Raw genomic sequence first — 17,638 nt, 5'->3', positions numbered from 1 at the left:
TGGATAAAGATGAACAATTCTAACCATTCTGATATGAAGAAAATGTACTGAATCAAGTACTAAAATGAATGATGATAAACCCAAAAAAGGCCCTCTGCAGAAAGATACTGTGTTAAGTAGCATTAATTATAAGCTACTGTGCAGCCTCTACAACATAAGAAAATTTTCATTTGTTGCTCTCTTTAAAATGTCTGTATTTGTGTGTTTTTGTAAAAATTAAATACTTGGCTCTAGTCAGTCATTTGACAATTCCTTTTAACATGTTGGAATGATAACTAGAATTATTTTTCTTTGACCGAAAAGCTATGAGGCATGTTGCAAGTAAAGAGTGGAAGGGTTCTTAACTTTTCAAGACAACTTCAACTAAGTATCTGAATTATTAAAGAGAAAACTCTGCAAGTACGTTGAGTGATCAAAGATTTGGCATAGTTTCTTCTAACCTGTATACGTGATAATGTTAGTCAAGTCCCCAATTATTATTCTATTGATATAGAAATGCAGTAGTTATCTGAAACATGATACTTTCATAAAAGCAAACTGAGTGACAAGATTTCAAAGTTTGGCCTACATCATATGAAATACAAAAACAAATAAATACATCAGTCAACTTTCATGAAAAGCCCATTGATCTAAGAGCCATATTTAAGGAAGCTGTTTCAAATAAAAACACAGGGTTGTCTTGAGTTCTTGGAATGCTCCAACCTACAAGTAATTGATGACTGGTATAAATGGCATCAATAGAATCACAAAGTAATTTTTCATATCCAAAACTAAATCACCTATTTGGTGAATTATCCCTGCTATCATCTAATGCCCTATTATTACAGCAAGTCTTTTACTCATTTCACTGTTCACTCATCATTAAAAAGGGTAAAATTCCGATATATCAACATTTTGTTTTTCAAAAAATCATTCTCCAAACTACTACACTTATGAAAAGAAATTAAATACAGCAGCACATATATATCGTCTAGCATAACTTACCAATACACGGTTGATATCCAATCGATTCAAGTTATTTCATCATTATAAAAACACTAGATCAATGACACTCTCAGAATTTATCCTTTTTTAAAACTAAAAAAAAAATATTTCAGAGCTAGAAAAGCCCACAGAGCTTAAACAGCCCAAACACATCCCTTCTATCTCCCAGGCCAGGGCCTTTCTGCTGCACTGCTAAATACTGTTCCTACCTGTTGCTGGAATACATCTGACTCCTATTTTTAAAGCTAAAAGGCTAGTTGTATTTCATGGATTAAGTAGTAAAAAAGGACAGACCTGGCCAAGTCTCTCAAATTTGTGTCTGGCTTTTAAAACAGCATCCAAAATAGATAAAGAAAGAAAAAGAGAGAAAAGTTGAAAAATTCATTTTGCCTATAACATAAGCTAAAGTACATTCTAGAAAATGTTACTCTCAGCGGACACAATGTTTCCTGCTAAACTCAAGTGGTGGTTCTGTTTACACAAAGTCAATTATTAGAGGTACAGAAAAAAAAATGAGTTTTAAAACACTAAGTAATAATTTACCATATAGGGGAGTGGAAGCTAAAGTCTAGATTCTAAAACTCTATTTCTGACTTGTAATATCTACCTTTATGTTATATTGTTGCCAAGAACTTCCAATGTCTAAACTACATTGATGTAAGATATAAGTACTATCTGCAGTGATACAGGAGGAACAAAAGATACACATACAAGGAGAGGTGAGTGCTGGACTAACTGAAGCATATAACACGTGCTCATGCTAGATACTCTATCTGATGAGAAAAGTAGCTTCCCACTGCTCCTTAGTATTTCTGTGCACTGGTAGGAAAGGTCATACAACAAGCATCTCTGATAAGACAATCTGGAGCTCTGTCAACATTTTGAATAACCACCCCACTAAAAGCAACCAAATCCCAACAGCCTGAACTCTAATTTTCATTGAGTCACTACAAAACAGCTGCATATACTATAGGAACAGGGGGGAACAATCAAAGAAAACAATTTTGTAAAACAGAAAAATATTTCTTCAATACAAAGAAAGTTTTCATTATTCAGCCACTCATTAATGTAATATTTTGAGTAAAAGGTATAGATGACATGGAGTCTATAATGAACCTTTTAAAAAATTCAAAATGTTAGAAATGTTTATTAAAATAGATACCTGGAATAACCTGACACTAATCTCTCTCAACACCACTCTAGGAAGGAAGAGGATGAAGGAATGCATAAAACCTGTCTGCAAAAATTAAAGGCATCATGCAGACTAAATTTATATCTAGAAATATCAAGAGGTGAGTAAATCTCCCTACTCTCTAGGTCAATGCTATTGTTATTAATATTTTAGGAAATTGTTAATGTATATTTTGCTTTTTAAAATCAATACAGACACACAGCATTTGGCCTGCTATTGATGCAAAAATAACTAATGATTTCTGCTGGAAAAGAACAAAGGAAAAAAAATCTACATTTGCTAAAATCAAATATTTTAAAATTTATTTGGCCCTAAGAATATTATTCTTCTAACGAGTAATAACTCTAATTGAATTCAATGAATCATCTTTAAAATCACTTATGAACATTACTTTAAATAAAGAGACCTCAGAATTAAGTCCAAAATAAACCATAATCTTAATAAAAATGATGGTACATTGATTCTATCCAAAAAGTTATTTATTAACTACTACATAACAACTAAATCAGCCCAAATGTTAGCCTTATCTTTTTAAAAATTCAATGATAATAGCTTTCTTCAGCCTCAACTACTGCAAACCTATCATGCTTAAAAGAATTAGGTCATGAAATATTATTTCTTAAAACAATGTTCTGTATCCTTCATGGAACTGCAATCCTACCACAGGATAGGATGAGGGCTGGAAATATCAGGAGCTACCTACCATTCAGTAACAATTTTTTCTAATGATTTAATCTCAAAGAAAAACCTTAATCCATAAAATAAATTTGATTTTGCCTGAAAAGTAGCTATAGAACTTCTTCCTTTTAAACAGCATGTACCATGGTTACCACCACTTAATTAAATCCTAGATCATGTCTACAAAAGCAGTTATTGCTGACATTTGTCTGCTAATATAAGTGAATAATTACTCAGTGTTTTAAAAGTAAACATTTACCACCATTTATTACTAGTTATCTTTGCACCGGCACACTTGTGACTCATTGTGTCTACATGCAAGATCACTTCACATTTCTAGGCTGCTGACTGAAAGTAAAATGAAAGGGTAAACAAAGATGAAGAATCTCAAGTGTCCTTTCCTCTAAAAGATACAAGCACATTGAAGGCAGGGACCTCCTCTTTCTCTTATTTACATCTCCTCCAATCCTATTACTATATCCTCCTGCACACATAAAATCTGTTGCTTAAGCACATTATCATACCCACAAATTATATTCTTAAACAAAATCCCAAAACCAAACAGGACAACAAAACAAAATAAATCATTTTGACAAAATTAAAAATTTGTACATGATAAAAAGATACCATACATTAGGGCTACATGAGAAAGAAACAAAACATCCTACAGATGAGAAAAAACAAATATCTCAATGGTTTTTTTAAAGACAAAAGATACAAAAAGGAGTCAATAAATAGGAAATCCAAATAGTTAGTAAACATATAGAAAATGCTTAAGCCCACTAAAAACCAGAGAAATGTAAATGAAAACAAAAACACACCCTATTTCAAATAAATATCAAAAATAAGACATCTTAAAACACCTAACATTAGCAAAGATGTAGAGAAAATGGTACTCATTTCCTGATGGTATAAACTGTCACGACTACTTTATAGAGCAATCTGACAATGTCTAGAACAAATGAAAACGTACCCGCAACACAAATTCTAGGCCTATAGCCAAAATCTTATTCATCTGTATGAGGAAACGTGTACAAAGATGTTTACTGCACATACATAATGGAAAATGACCTATACATTCCTTAATAAGGGAACAGAAAAGTAAGCATAGAACATATTCCTACAATAAAATAATAAGCAGAAGAAATTAAAGGGAATTGGCTCTCTACAGATGATATATAGAAAGGTTCAAATGTTCCAGAATTAAATAGTGGCTACTGCTATGCAACCTTGTGAATATACTAAAAACCACTGAATTTTACACTTAAAGGGGTGAATGTTATAGAATGTAAATTATATATCAAATGAAAAAAATGATTTACCTAGTATGCTACTCTTCATGAATATTTTAAGACACAATATCCTAATGCTTGTAGCAACATAAATGTACAAATGTACATAAATAGATGGAACAAAGGCTGAAGAGATAGAAGAGAAGGTTGTGTCATTTAAAAACTGATTATGTAATACTTAATTCCCTAAAATCAAAACAAGGAAGCAAAATATGATAAAATGTAAACACTTGTTCATTCTTGGTAGTAGGGATATAAATGTTATATCATTCTTTCCTATGGATTTTTCCGTACTTTTTTTGAGAAATACAAAAAGGGCACAAAATAGGCATATCATAAATGACAAAAGGTAAATATATAGTGCATACATAAAGATATGTGGCCTCACTAATGAAATAAATGCAAATAAAAATGTGGTATCCACTAATCCAGCAGATCGGCAAAGATTTTTTAAAAAACTATTAATTCCCAGCATTAGCAACCATGTGAGGAAATGAGCAGTCTCCCAACCCCTGGGGAAGTATAAACTGCTACATCTTTTTTGGAGGAAAGTTTGGTAATGCATACCAAAATTTGAAACCTATATATCTTGACTCAACTACCTCCTTTCTGGAAATTTAACATACAAAAATTATTGAAAAGCCATAAAAATGAATATCAAGGATGTTCGCATAGCATTATTTATATTAAATTCAAACTGAGAACAATCTAAGTGTCCAAATGCTGTATAAAAAATCTATATTTAATGTAATACCACAAAATTCAGCTTTAAAAAGATGATGGCATTCCACTATATACTACAAGGGTAGGAATGTTCATCTGAGCTTTATCCCCAGCTCCTAGAAATGTTCTAGGCATATAGTAGGAGATCCAAAAAACACTGTTGAATAAATTAATGTTAATTTATAGTTAGTTAATATTTATGTGCATGTGTGTATACATATATATATATATACACAAAGATATCTACCAAAATATTAATTATGGTTACCTATCAAGAATTTTCAGGTAACTCCTATTTCTATGGTTTGATTTTTTTCTACAATGAACATATATCTATAAATTAGAAAATAATTCAATTTTTATTTGCACGTAAAAAAATATGTGAGTTCTTCATAAAAGCTGCTCTGTATAACTGTACAACATAATTTCTCAATTTCTATGACATCTGTAACATGTTTTTTAAAAACTCATGAATTACCTGTAATATCATAAATGAGCAATGATTTATCCAAAACTCTTTTAAAATTATAGTCCCCAAAATGAATATGGCACTCCAAACAAGAATAGGAACCACAAAACATAAGAAAATAAAAGATTAAAGTATTAAAATATATGTTATGAGGAAGACAATGAACTAAAGGGACTTTGGCCACACATACACAAAATAAAGTATCATAAAACAATATTAATTCATATCACTGAGACAAGAGAATTTCTCTTTTCACATGTCAGTATCTTCTCAAGAGTAAATACATAAAATATAAAAGCCAAAGGAACAAAATATAGAAATCCATATTATTTCCATTAAGACAGTGTGAAAGGTTATGTTTCACAGATCAAAAATATTCTACAATCTGGTCAATAAAGATTAAAGTCCAGTAAAGTTCAGTAATCTAGCAAATCTTGCTTAATTACGTAATTGGTATAATTGTATTTAACATCTTCCCCCCTTCCATGTATCTAAGCTTTCCAAGTTTTCTTTTGAAGACTTAAATCACTACAAAATAAACAAAAAGTTCCACATCTTAGAACTGTAAAAGCTGTGTTAAGTAGTAGGGATCATTAGTAATAGATGACCAGAAAAAGAGCTAAAGGGCTAAGGTTGGACCATGGAAGACCATTAGAAAGAAACTTCAAAGAACCAAGAGAAGGAACAAAGGATCTTGAAGGCAAAATTATGAAACCAATTGATACCCCTGCCCTGTCTACCTCCTCAAGGTAGTTCTACAGAGGGTCACCTAAAATAGTAGACATAAAAGGCTTCTGCAGAATACAGATAACACAGCGTAAAATGGACAGTGATATTAACTATAAAATATATCTACTAAAACCCAAGTTTGGACTTTCCTTTTCTTAAAAAAATGCTGTTAGATCATTGTTACACTGTAATTTAACCATGCAAATGCCTTGGAAGATTTCTTTCCTCTTTCCATTAAACGAGTGTTTTTTATTAGCAACAATAACAATGGAATCAGCTTCCACATATTAATAGGGCAGTTTATCAGTGCCAGGTTACATGCTGAATATTTTATATCAGAGGTTCTCTCAGTGTAGTTTGGGGCCCCAGGGTCCCCAAGACCTTTTCCAGGGATTGGTGAAGTTAAAATTATTTTTCATAACAACTCTACAATATTATTATCCTTTTTCACTCTCATTCTCTCATGAATGTACAGCAGAGCTTTCCAGAGCCACAGTGATATATAACACAATAGACTGAATACAGAAGCACATAAGAAAATCCAGTTGTTTTCTATTAAACAAACATTAAAGAGATTTGCACACAAAAAAGTAAAACAATGCCACTCTTCTTTTTGTTTTAGAATTTGTTTAAAATGTCTCAGGTTTAATATCTAATCCAGTAAATATTAATAGATATAACTTGCATAGAAAAAGCTCTTTGGAGTCTTCAACTTTTAAGTGTAAATGGGTCTTAAGACCAGTAGTTTGGAACAGTTGATTCATATCTAATCCTCAACTTGTGAGGTAATGGTTCTATTTTATCATTAGTCCCTTAACACAAATAAGAACACAAGTGACAAAACAGACACAGGCCTTGCTTGCTCAAGATCACATGAGGCATCTCTTAAATCAGCATTTGAATACAAGTCTGTAATTCCTCAGTCTAACTCCTCCTCACCACTGAGCAACAATATCTATGCTTAAAGAGCACTTTTGGATAGCTACATATTAATTCCTGTTTGAAAGGTAATATTCTACATTAGGTCTCTACTATTTGTCTTTCAATCTTAAAAAGTAATGCGTGCTCATTGGAATGCTTTAAATATAGAGTTAACTTTAAAAAAAAAAAATCAAACGCAACAAAAATAACCTCCCATCACCACCAAAACTGTAAGCACCCACTAAGGAAAACTACTGGTAAGAGTCTGTGCCTACTCATCCAGGATTTATTTATATACATACACACATATACTTTTTATCTACTTAAGTACAATTTTTTAAATGAGATCACACTGATTTAGCAATCTGCCTTATTTCCCCTAATATTTCTGGGCGATCTTCCTGCATCTACCAGTAGATTTACCCTCTTTTTTATAGATTACTATCATTTACTCCTATCCAATTGCAGTCTCCTATACAGCTTGTTTCCATTTTTTTGCTGTTAGAAAACAGTCACAAGAAATATGCTGCATCTTTGTGTATTTGTGAAGCCATATCCACTGGAAAATTCCTAGAAGTAAAATTTCTGGGTCAAAGGATATAAACATTTAAAATTTTACTAGATTTTGCTCAATGCCCTCCAAAATGTCCGTGCCCAATTTACATTCTCATTAGCAGCATATGAGATTTCCTCCAGCAACTGAGCTTTTAAGCACCTTAAAAAATTATCCTATATGCTGCTTCCAAATGCCAAGTAATAAAATTGTTCTCACTGGTCATCTTAATTCCATACAGAACTCTATACAAATCTTTTAACACTTACAGAATGTATCAGTACAGTCTTCCATTTTTAGTTTTTCCTTACACCTTTTAAATACCACAAAAAGAGAAAATACACCAGGTGCACACAATACTTTCAACCAGTAAACCCTCAGATTTTAGATACTCTGATAAAAAGTTACCCAAATTATTTCAGAGGATTATTTAACACAATCAGAACTACACAGTAAAGCTGGGCTCAAACACGTAAATCAAAGAAAAGTTATGTGTGGATTTATTATGTTTTATCTGCCCACTCAGTGAACTAAGGCTACAAATAAAAAGCTATCAAATCATACCAGTGGCCAAATTAGCCTACATAAAATAATAAGCAACAGATTTGATATCATAAATGTCAATGGAACAGATTGTAATAGTAAGGATGGCTGTAATTGAAAAGAAAGTTCACTCAAATTCACATCATATTGAAAATGAAAACATTAATATTTTAAATGAAATGTTTTGAATGTGACTATTCATTTCAGTCAAATCAGGCTATTATAAATCTTTGGTGCCAAGATATGGTCTTTTTTTGCAAGTAGATAGTTTTAAAATACATTATACTCTGACTGGCCTATTCTGTAATGGATAATGGATATTCCAGGCTTCACTATTTTGTCAAAATCTCTTTTCTAGGACTTTGTGCTGGTAGTTTTAAATTTAAAGTCTCCAATACATCTTTGAGACAGAGTAAAACCTCATTAACTCAAGTCCAATTAGCTCAATTCTGAAATGGTATATGTAATTCTCATTAGGCAACAAGCTGAAAATGCTATAATTTCTTCCTCTACAAGGTCTCATAATATTACTGTGAAATAAAGGAAATCAACCTGAAAATTAATTCACTTTTCCAAACAAAAGATTTATGAAACTAAGGACTCTACTCATCTATTTTTGTGGCCGAGGAGTTCATCCCCAGTTTTAAGGTTCACTTCTGTTTATCTGCTACCATATATAGTGAAAATGATTTAACTTGTTATTAATAGCCATTTAAAGTTTAGAGTCCGTGCATTTCTTTTAAAAGTTTTGTAACTCAGATTTTTCACAAAGCCATTTTTGCAGTTCCTCCCATTTTCAATCCTAACACTGACAGATTTATAATATCGCAAATGCAGCACCTTAAAAGGTACAGAAGTAGACTTAGAAACGCCTGGCATTCTTATTCTGTATCTATTCTTATCATTTTGAAAGACACTATAGGCCAAAAACTAAGTCCTAGGATTAGGTGGCATGTTTGGTGTTACATGAATTTACAACTAACTATTCCCAATGAACAGGGAAACCTCTTGCAATCTGAATCATGTGTAATTACAGTATGACAAGGTCTCTCCTGGGCTATGTTGGCTGGCATTTTTCCCAGGACTTGTCACATCATGGGAAGCACGCATACAAATAAAAGTCCAAAAATAAACATTTTAAACAATGGCTTATAGACTACATAAAGAAACTCCTCAGTTGAGAATAAAAATTGAAGAGCCCTACGGACAAGCTGACATCTCACTAGAGATGTCTGGGGAGACAGTGTTACTGAGTGTCTTACCACGCCTAGCAACAACTCCCAGGTGTGGGCTATACGGGCAGCACCCTCACATTCCCTCAGGCTGGACAGAAAATCATTAGGTATGGGAAATAAAGGGGAACATCACCACACACACACACTGAAGCAGAAAATAGTGGTGAAATATGGGGAGGCTGATCATTTTTAATTTCATAAGGCCAATTTGTTGATTGTTAAAGTACCTAAACAAAGTTATCTTAAGTGCTACATCTTCGGCCAACTGACTTAGTTTTCCTAATGCAATAAATATGGCTTTTTGTGTTAAGCGTATTTCACCTCAAAGTGAATAGCAACCAAGTAATGGTAACAGTGTATACCAAGGGATCTCAGAAGGTAGTTTCTTTTGTTTAAACTCCTGTGCAGTAGCTCTATGAACACATGGAAAAGGGAGAGTGAAATTCCAAGCATCACACTCAACCTCATATAGTGACAAAAACTTGACAATACTCATCCTTATCACAGTTTTGAGGAAATATGAAGTATAATACACCTGGCTATATTTTGATAGAAAATGCTAACAAAATCTAGATGTTATTTGCTATAAGCCATGCACATTCCTATCCCTCTATTAGAAGCTGAATTCATTTATTAACCATCCAGCAAAGCCCATCAAATTCAATTCCTCAAGTTTTCAAGAGAAGATATAAAACCACTAAAGGCAAAACCTACAATCCTATGTCCCATTATGTGTGGAAACAAAAATAAGCATCAACACAAGCCTCTGCCATCTCTAAGGCACACAGTATTTCTCTTTTCTTTATTCCACCCTGAATGTTCAATAATTTCCATGTAGCTCTAAGCAGAATGGATTTATTATGATGTTATCCTAAGAAACTGCAGGAGTTCTAGATGCCAATAAAGATTACGGATCAAATGGAAGATAACTACTAACCATTGTGTCGACTTAGATAAATAAACCTGCTCACAAAGCACTTTATTGTAGTTATATTGTTACCTCCACTAATCCAACTAAAACAACCAGACAGTAGCTTTCCAGAGGCTGAAGGGAATAGAAATCAGTTCTCAAACCCTCTCTCGATTTTTTTTTTTTTTTAATAACACCTCGTTTCTTATCTTCAAAACTGTCCTATCCTTTATGGAAAATGTCTGGGACTGAAGAGGCTGAGCAGGATTATGCAAACTAGACATCAAGGCTAAAAACCAAGGTGGGGAAGGACTAAAGTACCAAAGCAAGACAACACCGTTCTGAAATTTAGCTTCGACCTTTGCAGGGACGCTCTTCCCTGCAATCCCATCGGGCTGACACTTCTAAACGCTGCTCAAAATCGAATGAGCAATTAAGCGCCATCGGGGACTAAGGAAGAGTAAACCCCACAACTAAACATAAAATCCTGACCGCAGAGGATAGAGGTAGCTAACCCACAAAAAGAAAAGTCTATGACAACTGGCGCTCAATGCCTCATACATAGTGAAAGAAAGCAAAGGAGACACTAAAGAGAGGCGACTTCTCAAGACGCAAGAGTAACTACATCTCATGCATTCTCTGCTAATAGCACAGGTAAATCTCAATTTCTGTAGGGGAAAAAAACGGCGCAAGCTGCTTATTCCCTCTGGCCCCACTCCTCACACCTCCAAACCCAAAAACTAATTGCACATTCCCCACAGAACCTGCGGCTAACCCCAGAGGATCGGTGAGGGCTGGCTTGGGATGAATAAACGCTCGACACCTGACGGTCCTTTCCGTGTGGTGACTTTCACGAAGCCGAAGTCGCGCGCACGGGCGGGAGCAGGGACCTGGCCAGCGCGGCGCCGCGCACCGGGGTCCCGAGGCTCCTCCAGCGAGCGCGACGCAGGGGGCGGGGAGAGGGGCAGAGGGACCGCCCGGGCCAAGCAATTGTTTCCTTCGCCAGCAAAGACATTTTTTTTTATCAAGCTCCTTTTGTATTCGAGCCCTACCTCTTTTTGGCCTAGGAAAGCTTTCGTGCAAGTGGAAGACGACTTTCTCCACAAAGTGCTGTATGTTACTGTGCTCCGGGCCGCGCACGAACACCATCCAGTCGTGGGTGAAGCCCTCCACGGTGGGTTTTTTCCTCACCTGGGCGCGGTGCCCCAGCTCCAGCTTCACCTGCACGGCACACTGCGGGCAGCGGGAGGAGAGACAGCCGTGAACAACAGGAAGGCGACCGTTCGACACTGCACATTGCGCCTGACATTTTTTCCCTCCTTCTTGAAACGCACATAAAAGGAAACGGCGGTGCCCTCTGCATTCACGTTTCACGCGCGTGGGCGCGCACACTCCACACCCCCAAATACACCTCACCCGGCCGGCCTGGCCCTCGGCACCCCGGGCCCCGCATCCACACCCGCCGAGATTGTAACGGAATGTTACCCCCAATCGGGAAGGGGGTCCAGGGATCGGCGGGGAAGAGGGAGTGTACACTCAGCCACTACAGACACGACAACGAATGCATCAGAAACGAATTAAAAGACAATTAAGAGATGATGCCGGGGCGGTTTCCCGGCGTTGGATGGGAGATAGCTGGGACTCCGAGGGGGGTTCGGGCGAGCACCCTCCCCGAAAGTACCGCGGCGATAGGCACACGCTGAGGAAGTCTTTGTGTACATGTGTGTGTGCGTGCGTGTGGAGCGCTGTGCCAGGCGGAATGGAAACTACAGGCAGCCTCTGCTGATGGGCACAAACTCCCGTGCTCTTACCACGGGGTTCGTGCACAACAGAAATGAGACGTCGTCACACACACACACATACACGCGCGCGCGCGCAGGAAAACACGCCGAGGCATCCATAACTTAAGACACCCCGCACCCCCCTCCCCGCGAAAAGCCCCACGCGATCGGCGAGACCAGTCTAACGGAGCCCCCGCAACACACTTCCAAGAGCCAAAGTGGCCCAAAGTACCACCACCTCCCCCACTCAAAACGAAATTCAGAAAGGCAGGGCGACCGGCGGACAGCCGCCGAGCCTCGACTGCGCACAGCCCGGCGCGGGGGCAAAGTTGCGTGCGGCCCCGCGGCTGTCAGCCCGCACACTCCGGCTCACACAAGCGCGCGACGGAGAACGCACCATCGTAGCGGCCGCCAAGGCTGCTCGCCGCGTCCCCGGACTGTGCCCGCGGCTCCCGGAGGCGGCGGCGGCTGAAATATGGCTGAGTTATTATTCGCCTCCTTCCACCGTATGTGAGTGTGTGTGAGTGCGCGCGTGTGAGCGAGAGTGCGCTTCTTGCGATTGCAAAGAGAAGCGAAGGGGGAGGGAGGCGCGGGGGTGGAGGGGCAGTGTGTGTGGTGTGTGAGTGTGTGTGTGTGTGCGCGCGCCAGGGTGGGGGGGAGGTGTGGAGGGAGGGGAGCGGAGGCTGAGGGAGAGGCAGCAGCTCCCTGCAAGCCGTACCAACCTTTTTCTAATTGGAACCGCGGAGCGCTGGCGCTGTCTGAGCTGCGGCGGCGGCATAGGGCGAGGAAGGAAAGGCGGAGGGAGGGGGGTGTCTTTTATTATTATTTCTGCATGTACTTACCGAGCTAGCCATGCCTGGGGGCCCGGAGGTTTGCTGGGGTGTTGTGTGGTACCCCCCTCCCCCGCCCCCCTCAGCTGTAATTCATGAAGAGGCTGCTATGAATGAGAGCGCGCCCAGGAGCGGAGGGTAGATGGCGGACATTCTCTGCCTTTTTCCCCCGCGTTCGCTTGCTCTCTCGCTTATTAAACTCAGCCCCAAAAGCAAAAGCAGCAGCAGCAGCAGCAGCTCCAGGGCCAGAGGATGAGATTCCGGAGCATGCGCCGTGGCGCCTGACACCACGGCTCCAAGCCTCACGGGGCGGAGGGAGGGCGCGCGGGCGGGGCGGAGCGCGCGGGGAGGCCGAACGAGCGAGACAGGGGGAGCTCGAAAGAGCCAATCACCGGCCACCTCTCGAAACCCCGGCGGTCGGCTCTGCCACACTGGAAAGCCTCGCTTAAAGTAACAGGTTCTTGCTGGGGGTGGGGTGGGGAGGGCGGAGAGAAGGGCGGGGATGCCGGAGTATGGAGAGCGGCCAGCTGGGGAGCGGTCCCAGCCCCTGTGTAAACTCCTCTCTTCCTACAATAAAAAACGGATTAAAACTACTGGAATGTAGCCACTGCCTAGAGATCCCAGCAGCCGGAGAAGGGGTGCCAAATCAAGTCTTCGTCGTTAGTTAGCAAGCTTGGGGGGAGGGAGGGGGCTTTCTTTAACTTTCCGCGGCGTCTTTTTGTGGTTTTGTGCTGACAGGACAAGAACTCACACCCAAACAAACTTATTTAAAGACAGAGCAAGAGAAATACCACCCTTCAAATAAGCATCAAGAAGCAATCGCTGAGACTATTATAAACCGCAACAAGCCCCCGGCCTTCTTCCCCCATCCACTCACGGACACCCCGCCCATCACCCCGCCCTTTTGCCACTGCTACCGAGAAATGTAAAAAAGAAATGAACGCGAGAGAAACAAGAATGCTATTTCCTTCCAAGGAAACGCCTCCCGCGTTGTTAATCCCCGACTGGGAGGCATCACAAAGCGGTGCCCAGGTGAAGGCGAGACACCTGGGAGTGGCGGATGCAGACCCTCGGGAACCAGGCTTGGAGTTGTTTTCTTCGGAATATTTCCCCTCCTGACAGCCTGCTGGGTTGCATCAGAACGTGGAGGATTGTCCTCTGAGGACGCTCGGGGCAACGGGGAGCCTTAAAATAGCAGATAAAGTTAATACTGACTGTAATATGCATAAATTGGATTATAATCTTTAGGCGTATTGGTGACAGCCAACGTAATCCCATCTCTGGCTATTAATCCCGTTAGGTTCCCGAATGACAACCAGTCGCAGGAGAGTTCCCAGAGTCGCGCGCCTGCAACGTTCCTCTCGAGTTGTGTTTGGTCTTGGTGGCTGGGGAGAGAACAGCGCAGCCACACGTGGGGCGGGGTGAGGAGTACTGACTAGCTTCCTTTAGCAACGCAGACAACCTTTTCAAAGGAAACAGATAAGATCTAGACGATTAATTTGAAAGTGAAAGATGGGTGTAACTTCGGTTCGTTAAATAAAGATCCTTGCATCTTCCTAGACCTCATTCCATTTTTGCCATCTTTATCTTCTTTCTTTTTTCCCCTTTCCCCCTCGCCTCCGAATTTCTTTCTAAATTTTTCCTTTGGATTCATTCTCTTCTCCCTGCCTTCGCGCTTTACTTGCCTCTCTGGCTCAACTTTTTTGCTTTCTTTTCATTTTTCTTTCTTAAAACCACGAAAGCAAGCCGTCTTGGCCCTTGAATTAAAGAGAGCAGAGCGGTACAGGGGAAGGAAGTTACCTGGGCACCCTGGGTCTTCGTTGTTAAATTTCAGTTCTCTCAGCTAACAGAAAGATACCCGAATCAGATTCAACCACCTGGAGCCAACTTTAATTTCATCCAAGCCTACAACTCTAAAGCTGATATTCTGCCCTCCCCCACTTAGAACCGAGAAAACTTTTTGGCTTGAGGACTGCAATTTCTCCTATCTTTCTATTGGGTTTAGCACAGAGTGGAGAAACAATTGAGGGGAGAAACATTTTATTCCAAGTCCAAGGACTTAGATCTCTCAACTGACCTGCATATACATAGTTGCATATCATCTTGTAGGTAGGTGTGAGTGGAGGTGTGTCTGCCTGTTATGTAAGGACTAAGTTTATATACACAGACAAGCTATGTGTTAGGATCTACGTGAAGGGTGGACCTACTTCCTATGCATTATTAAATTTTTGATAAAATAATCAAATTGGAAACTGATGGCTATCTGGATGTGCCATTAGTAAAGCCATTTCCTATTAGGAGACAGCCACTAGGCAGCGAGCGTAGCTCAGCTGAAAAGCAATCCTATTCTTCCTTTGAGTTGACTTCAAGGTTTGGGTAAATTCTTCCAATGCCAACTGGGCTCTCTTGTAATTGTACTCGCGCTAAGGAACCAATGTGTCCTTTTTGAATTATGTATTTGCTGGATTCAGGTTTATTCCAGGAGTCTCCAAATAAGGCGTAGTCGGAGAGACTATTTTCCCTTTACCCATCGTTTCTCAAAGAATGCTTTAAAAAACGAATATAGGGGTAATTCTTTCTCCAGTCCCTGGTAATATAGATTCCGTCAGTAGATGGCGCACAGAGCCCTTCCACGGACGTCCTTACGTGACCTCTCTAGAACAAAAAGACCAGGAGGGGGAGAAAAGAAAGAAAACACAACCCTGAATACTCTAGATTCAACTTTAGGGCAAAGGAATTTCTGCCAGCCTTTCAAGTTATTATAACATTCTAACAAGTTGGCTATTAATTAAAAGCAATCAAAACAGAAAAAACAGCAGATTAATTTTGTGTCCAGCACTTCTGAAGATCTGCACTTTAAGTGAGCTACAAATGTGAGAAACAACGTTTTGAGTAGTTAACAATCTAATTTTAGATAACATTTTGCAAATGAACTTTAAGACAAACTTTTTGCATACTGAATACCAAGATAAATAAATAAATATTGAAGTGATAAGGGATAAAACCGTATATTTATAAAAAAAAAAAACCAGTTATCATACCAAAATTTGTACTGTAGGACTTAGTACAGTATGAAGCACCATAGGGTTAGTTTTGAGGAGCAGAAAAGAAAAGTTATTGACATTGTAATATCAAATAAAATGCTTTATGAAGAATAAAAGAGAACTGTCTGGGACAAATCTTAACTCCTCATCATTACCACCACAACCCAACCACCATCATTTTGGCCCTAGTCCTTTTATTTGCAATTGACTTGTTTAGTTTGGAAGTTGACACCAGTTTGGATGTTCCTAGCACATAACTTCTTAAAAGAGTAACTATGGTGTTAAGAAGCAGCTGGGTTTTTTTAATAGAATTTTTTTCAATTTATTTGTTGTGATGGATTATTGATGTACAACTCAAATAATCAAAATAATAAAAAATAATGATTGCTCATGCTTTGCTGTATGGATTTGGAGGAAAAGGAAGATGCATGGAAAAAAGCAGATAATGGGACAGACATTAACCAGATATCTTGCAAATATTAGACTCAGAACAATTAAGCATTTTTTTTTCCTGTAATGGTGAACTTTTTCTGTGTACTTCACCCATGCATTCATTCACCAGACTATATTTTGCACAATCCATGTGCCAGGCACAGAGTCAGGTTCTAAGAATATAAGAATGACAAGGTTCTTGCTGCCACAGAGGGGAGAAGTTTCACCAAAACCATTTTTTTTTTTAAATTTTATACTACCTAAATTTTGAAAAGAGATGTGTATCACACATAAGCAAGCAGCACACAAATATGACATGAACAGCCAGCCCAAGGACAAGAAAAAGAGTGGCACAAGATTAGAAGCCAGGAATCATTTCCCTCAATTCCACCTTTTAATGCTTACAATAAGGGGGGAGGAGAGTGATCTCTTATTTGCAACAGCAGCCAAGTCCTAATTTCCTTTTCCTTGATCTTAAAACATTTTCTCTGTTCACCTTATTGCAGCTCTTCTAAGAAAAAAAAAAGCTCACAACGAAAGGAAGCTACTAAGCCTTCTTAAGATCATGAGCATATTCTCTCAATTGAGATGGTCTCCCTGTTTCTTATGAAAATTTTTGGTTCAAAATGTTACATTTTGAACACTATATTTAATTCATGATTCTGGGATAGTGTATTAGGAACCCAAGAATAGTATAACAGTATGAATCATTACTACTTTGAAAAAACAATTGCTTTGATATCTACTTAAGCACCTAGTCATGGACTAGTTCCAGAGATAAGAAATATACAAAGATTTTTTTAAACACCAGAGCCTCTTCATGTGTAAATTATTCCCTCAGAGTAATTTAAGCAATACATTTATACTTTCAGAAGTTAAGAATGCCTCCACCATAATAATTAATTAATTTAGTAGGCTGTATCCCTAATTTAATAAATAGCATCTAAAGGCTTGAAAGTTAATCAAGGATATTACATAAGATCAACTATATGAAAATAAATATTGGAGGTCAATTGATATAGTGTGATTTAAAATGTCTTCCTACCAATAAAAAGAGTAGAATATTTATTTATAGGTAAAACATATATGAAATTGAAATTACTTGCTGTAAAACAATCTAAACAGTAGATCATTTACTGTATTTTTATATATCTGGCAACTGCGAAGGCTACTGAAAAATTTCTTATCTTTAATAATGATTTGACTTCCTTGATTTCAGTGGAAATTCTGTTTTCATATATGATTTCACCCTTGTACTCACATAAATGGAGAGTTAAAATAATTATTTTATCCTAAAATCATAAACTGTATTTTGCCTTATT

At 38.5% G+C, this 17,638-nt stretch overlaps 1 protein-coding gene across 2 annotated transcripts in view; it reads right to left on the bottom strand.

The window, feature by feature from the left end:
• The window catches only part of MLLT3 (MLLT3 super elongation complex subunit), a 235,663-nt gene extending 222,561 nt beyond the window's left edge, over positions 1-13,102 (bottom strand). The window contains exons 1-2 of one of the 2 annotated variants that reach the window (XM_039869087.1): positions 12,853-13,102; positions 11,282-11,462 (exon numbers count right to left, since the gene is read on the bottom strand). In XM_039869087.1, coding sequence (XP_039725021.1) covers positions 11,282-11,462; positions 12,853-12,864 — 193 coding nt within the window. In that variant the 5' untranslated portion in view covers positions 12,865-13,102. Of the gene's footprint in view, positions 1-11,281; positions 11,463-12,407; positions 12,582-12,852 lie in introns of those variants that run through there. The other variant, XM_039869174.1, reaches the window with a different exon arrangement.
• Between the last annotated feature and the right edge of the window lie 4,536 nt (positions 13,103-17,638).

This window comes from Pteropus medius, unplaced genomic scaffold, assembly GCF_902729225.1.
Source record: "Pteropus medius unplaced genomic scaffold, Ma_sr-lr_union100, whole genome shotgun sequence".
NCBI classification, from domain to species: domain Eukaryota; kingdom Metazoa; phylum Chordata; class Mammalia; order Chiroptera; family Pteropodidae; genus Pteropus; species Pteropus medius.
Note: the sequence above shows the minus strand (reverse complement) of the source record. Positions and strands in the feature narration are given on the sequence as shown.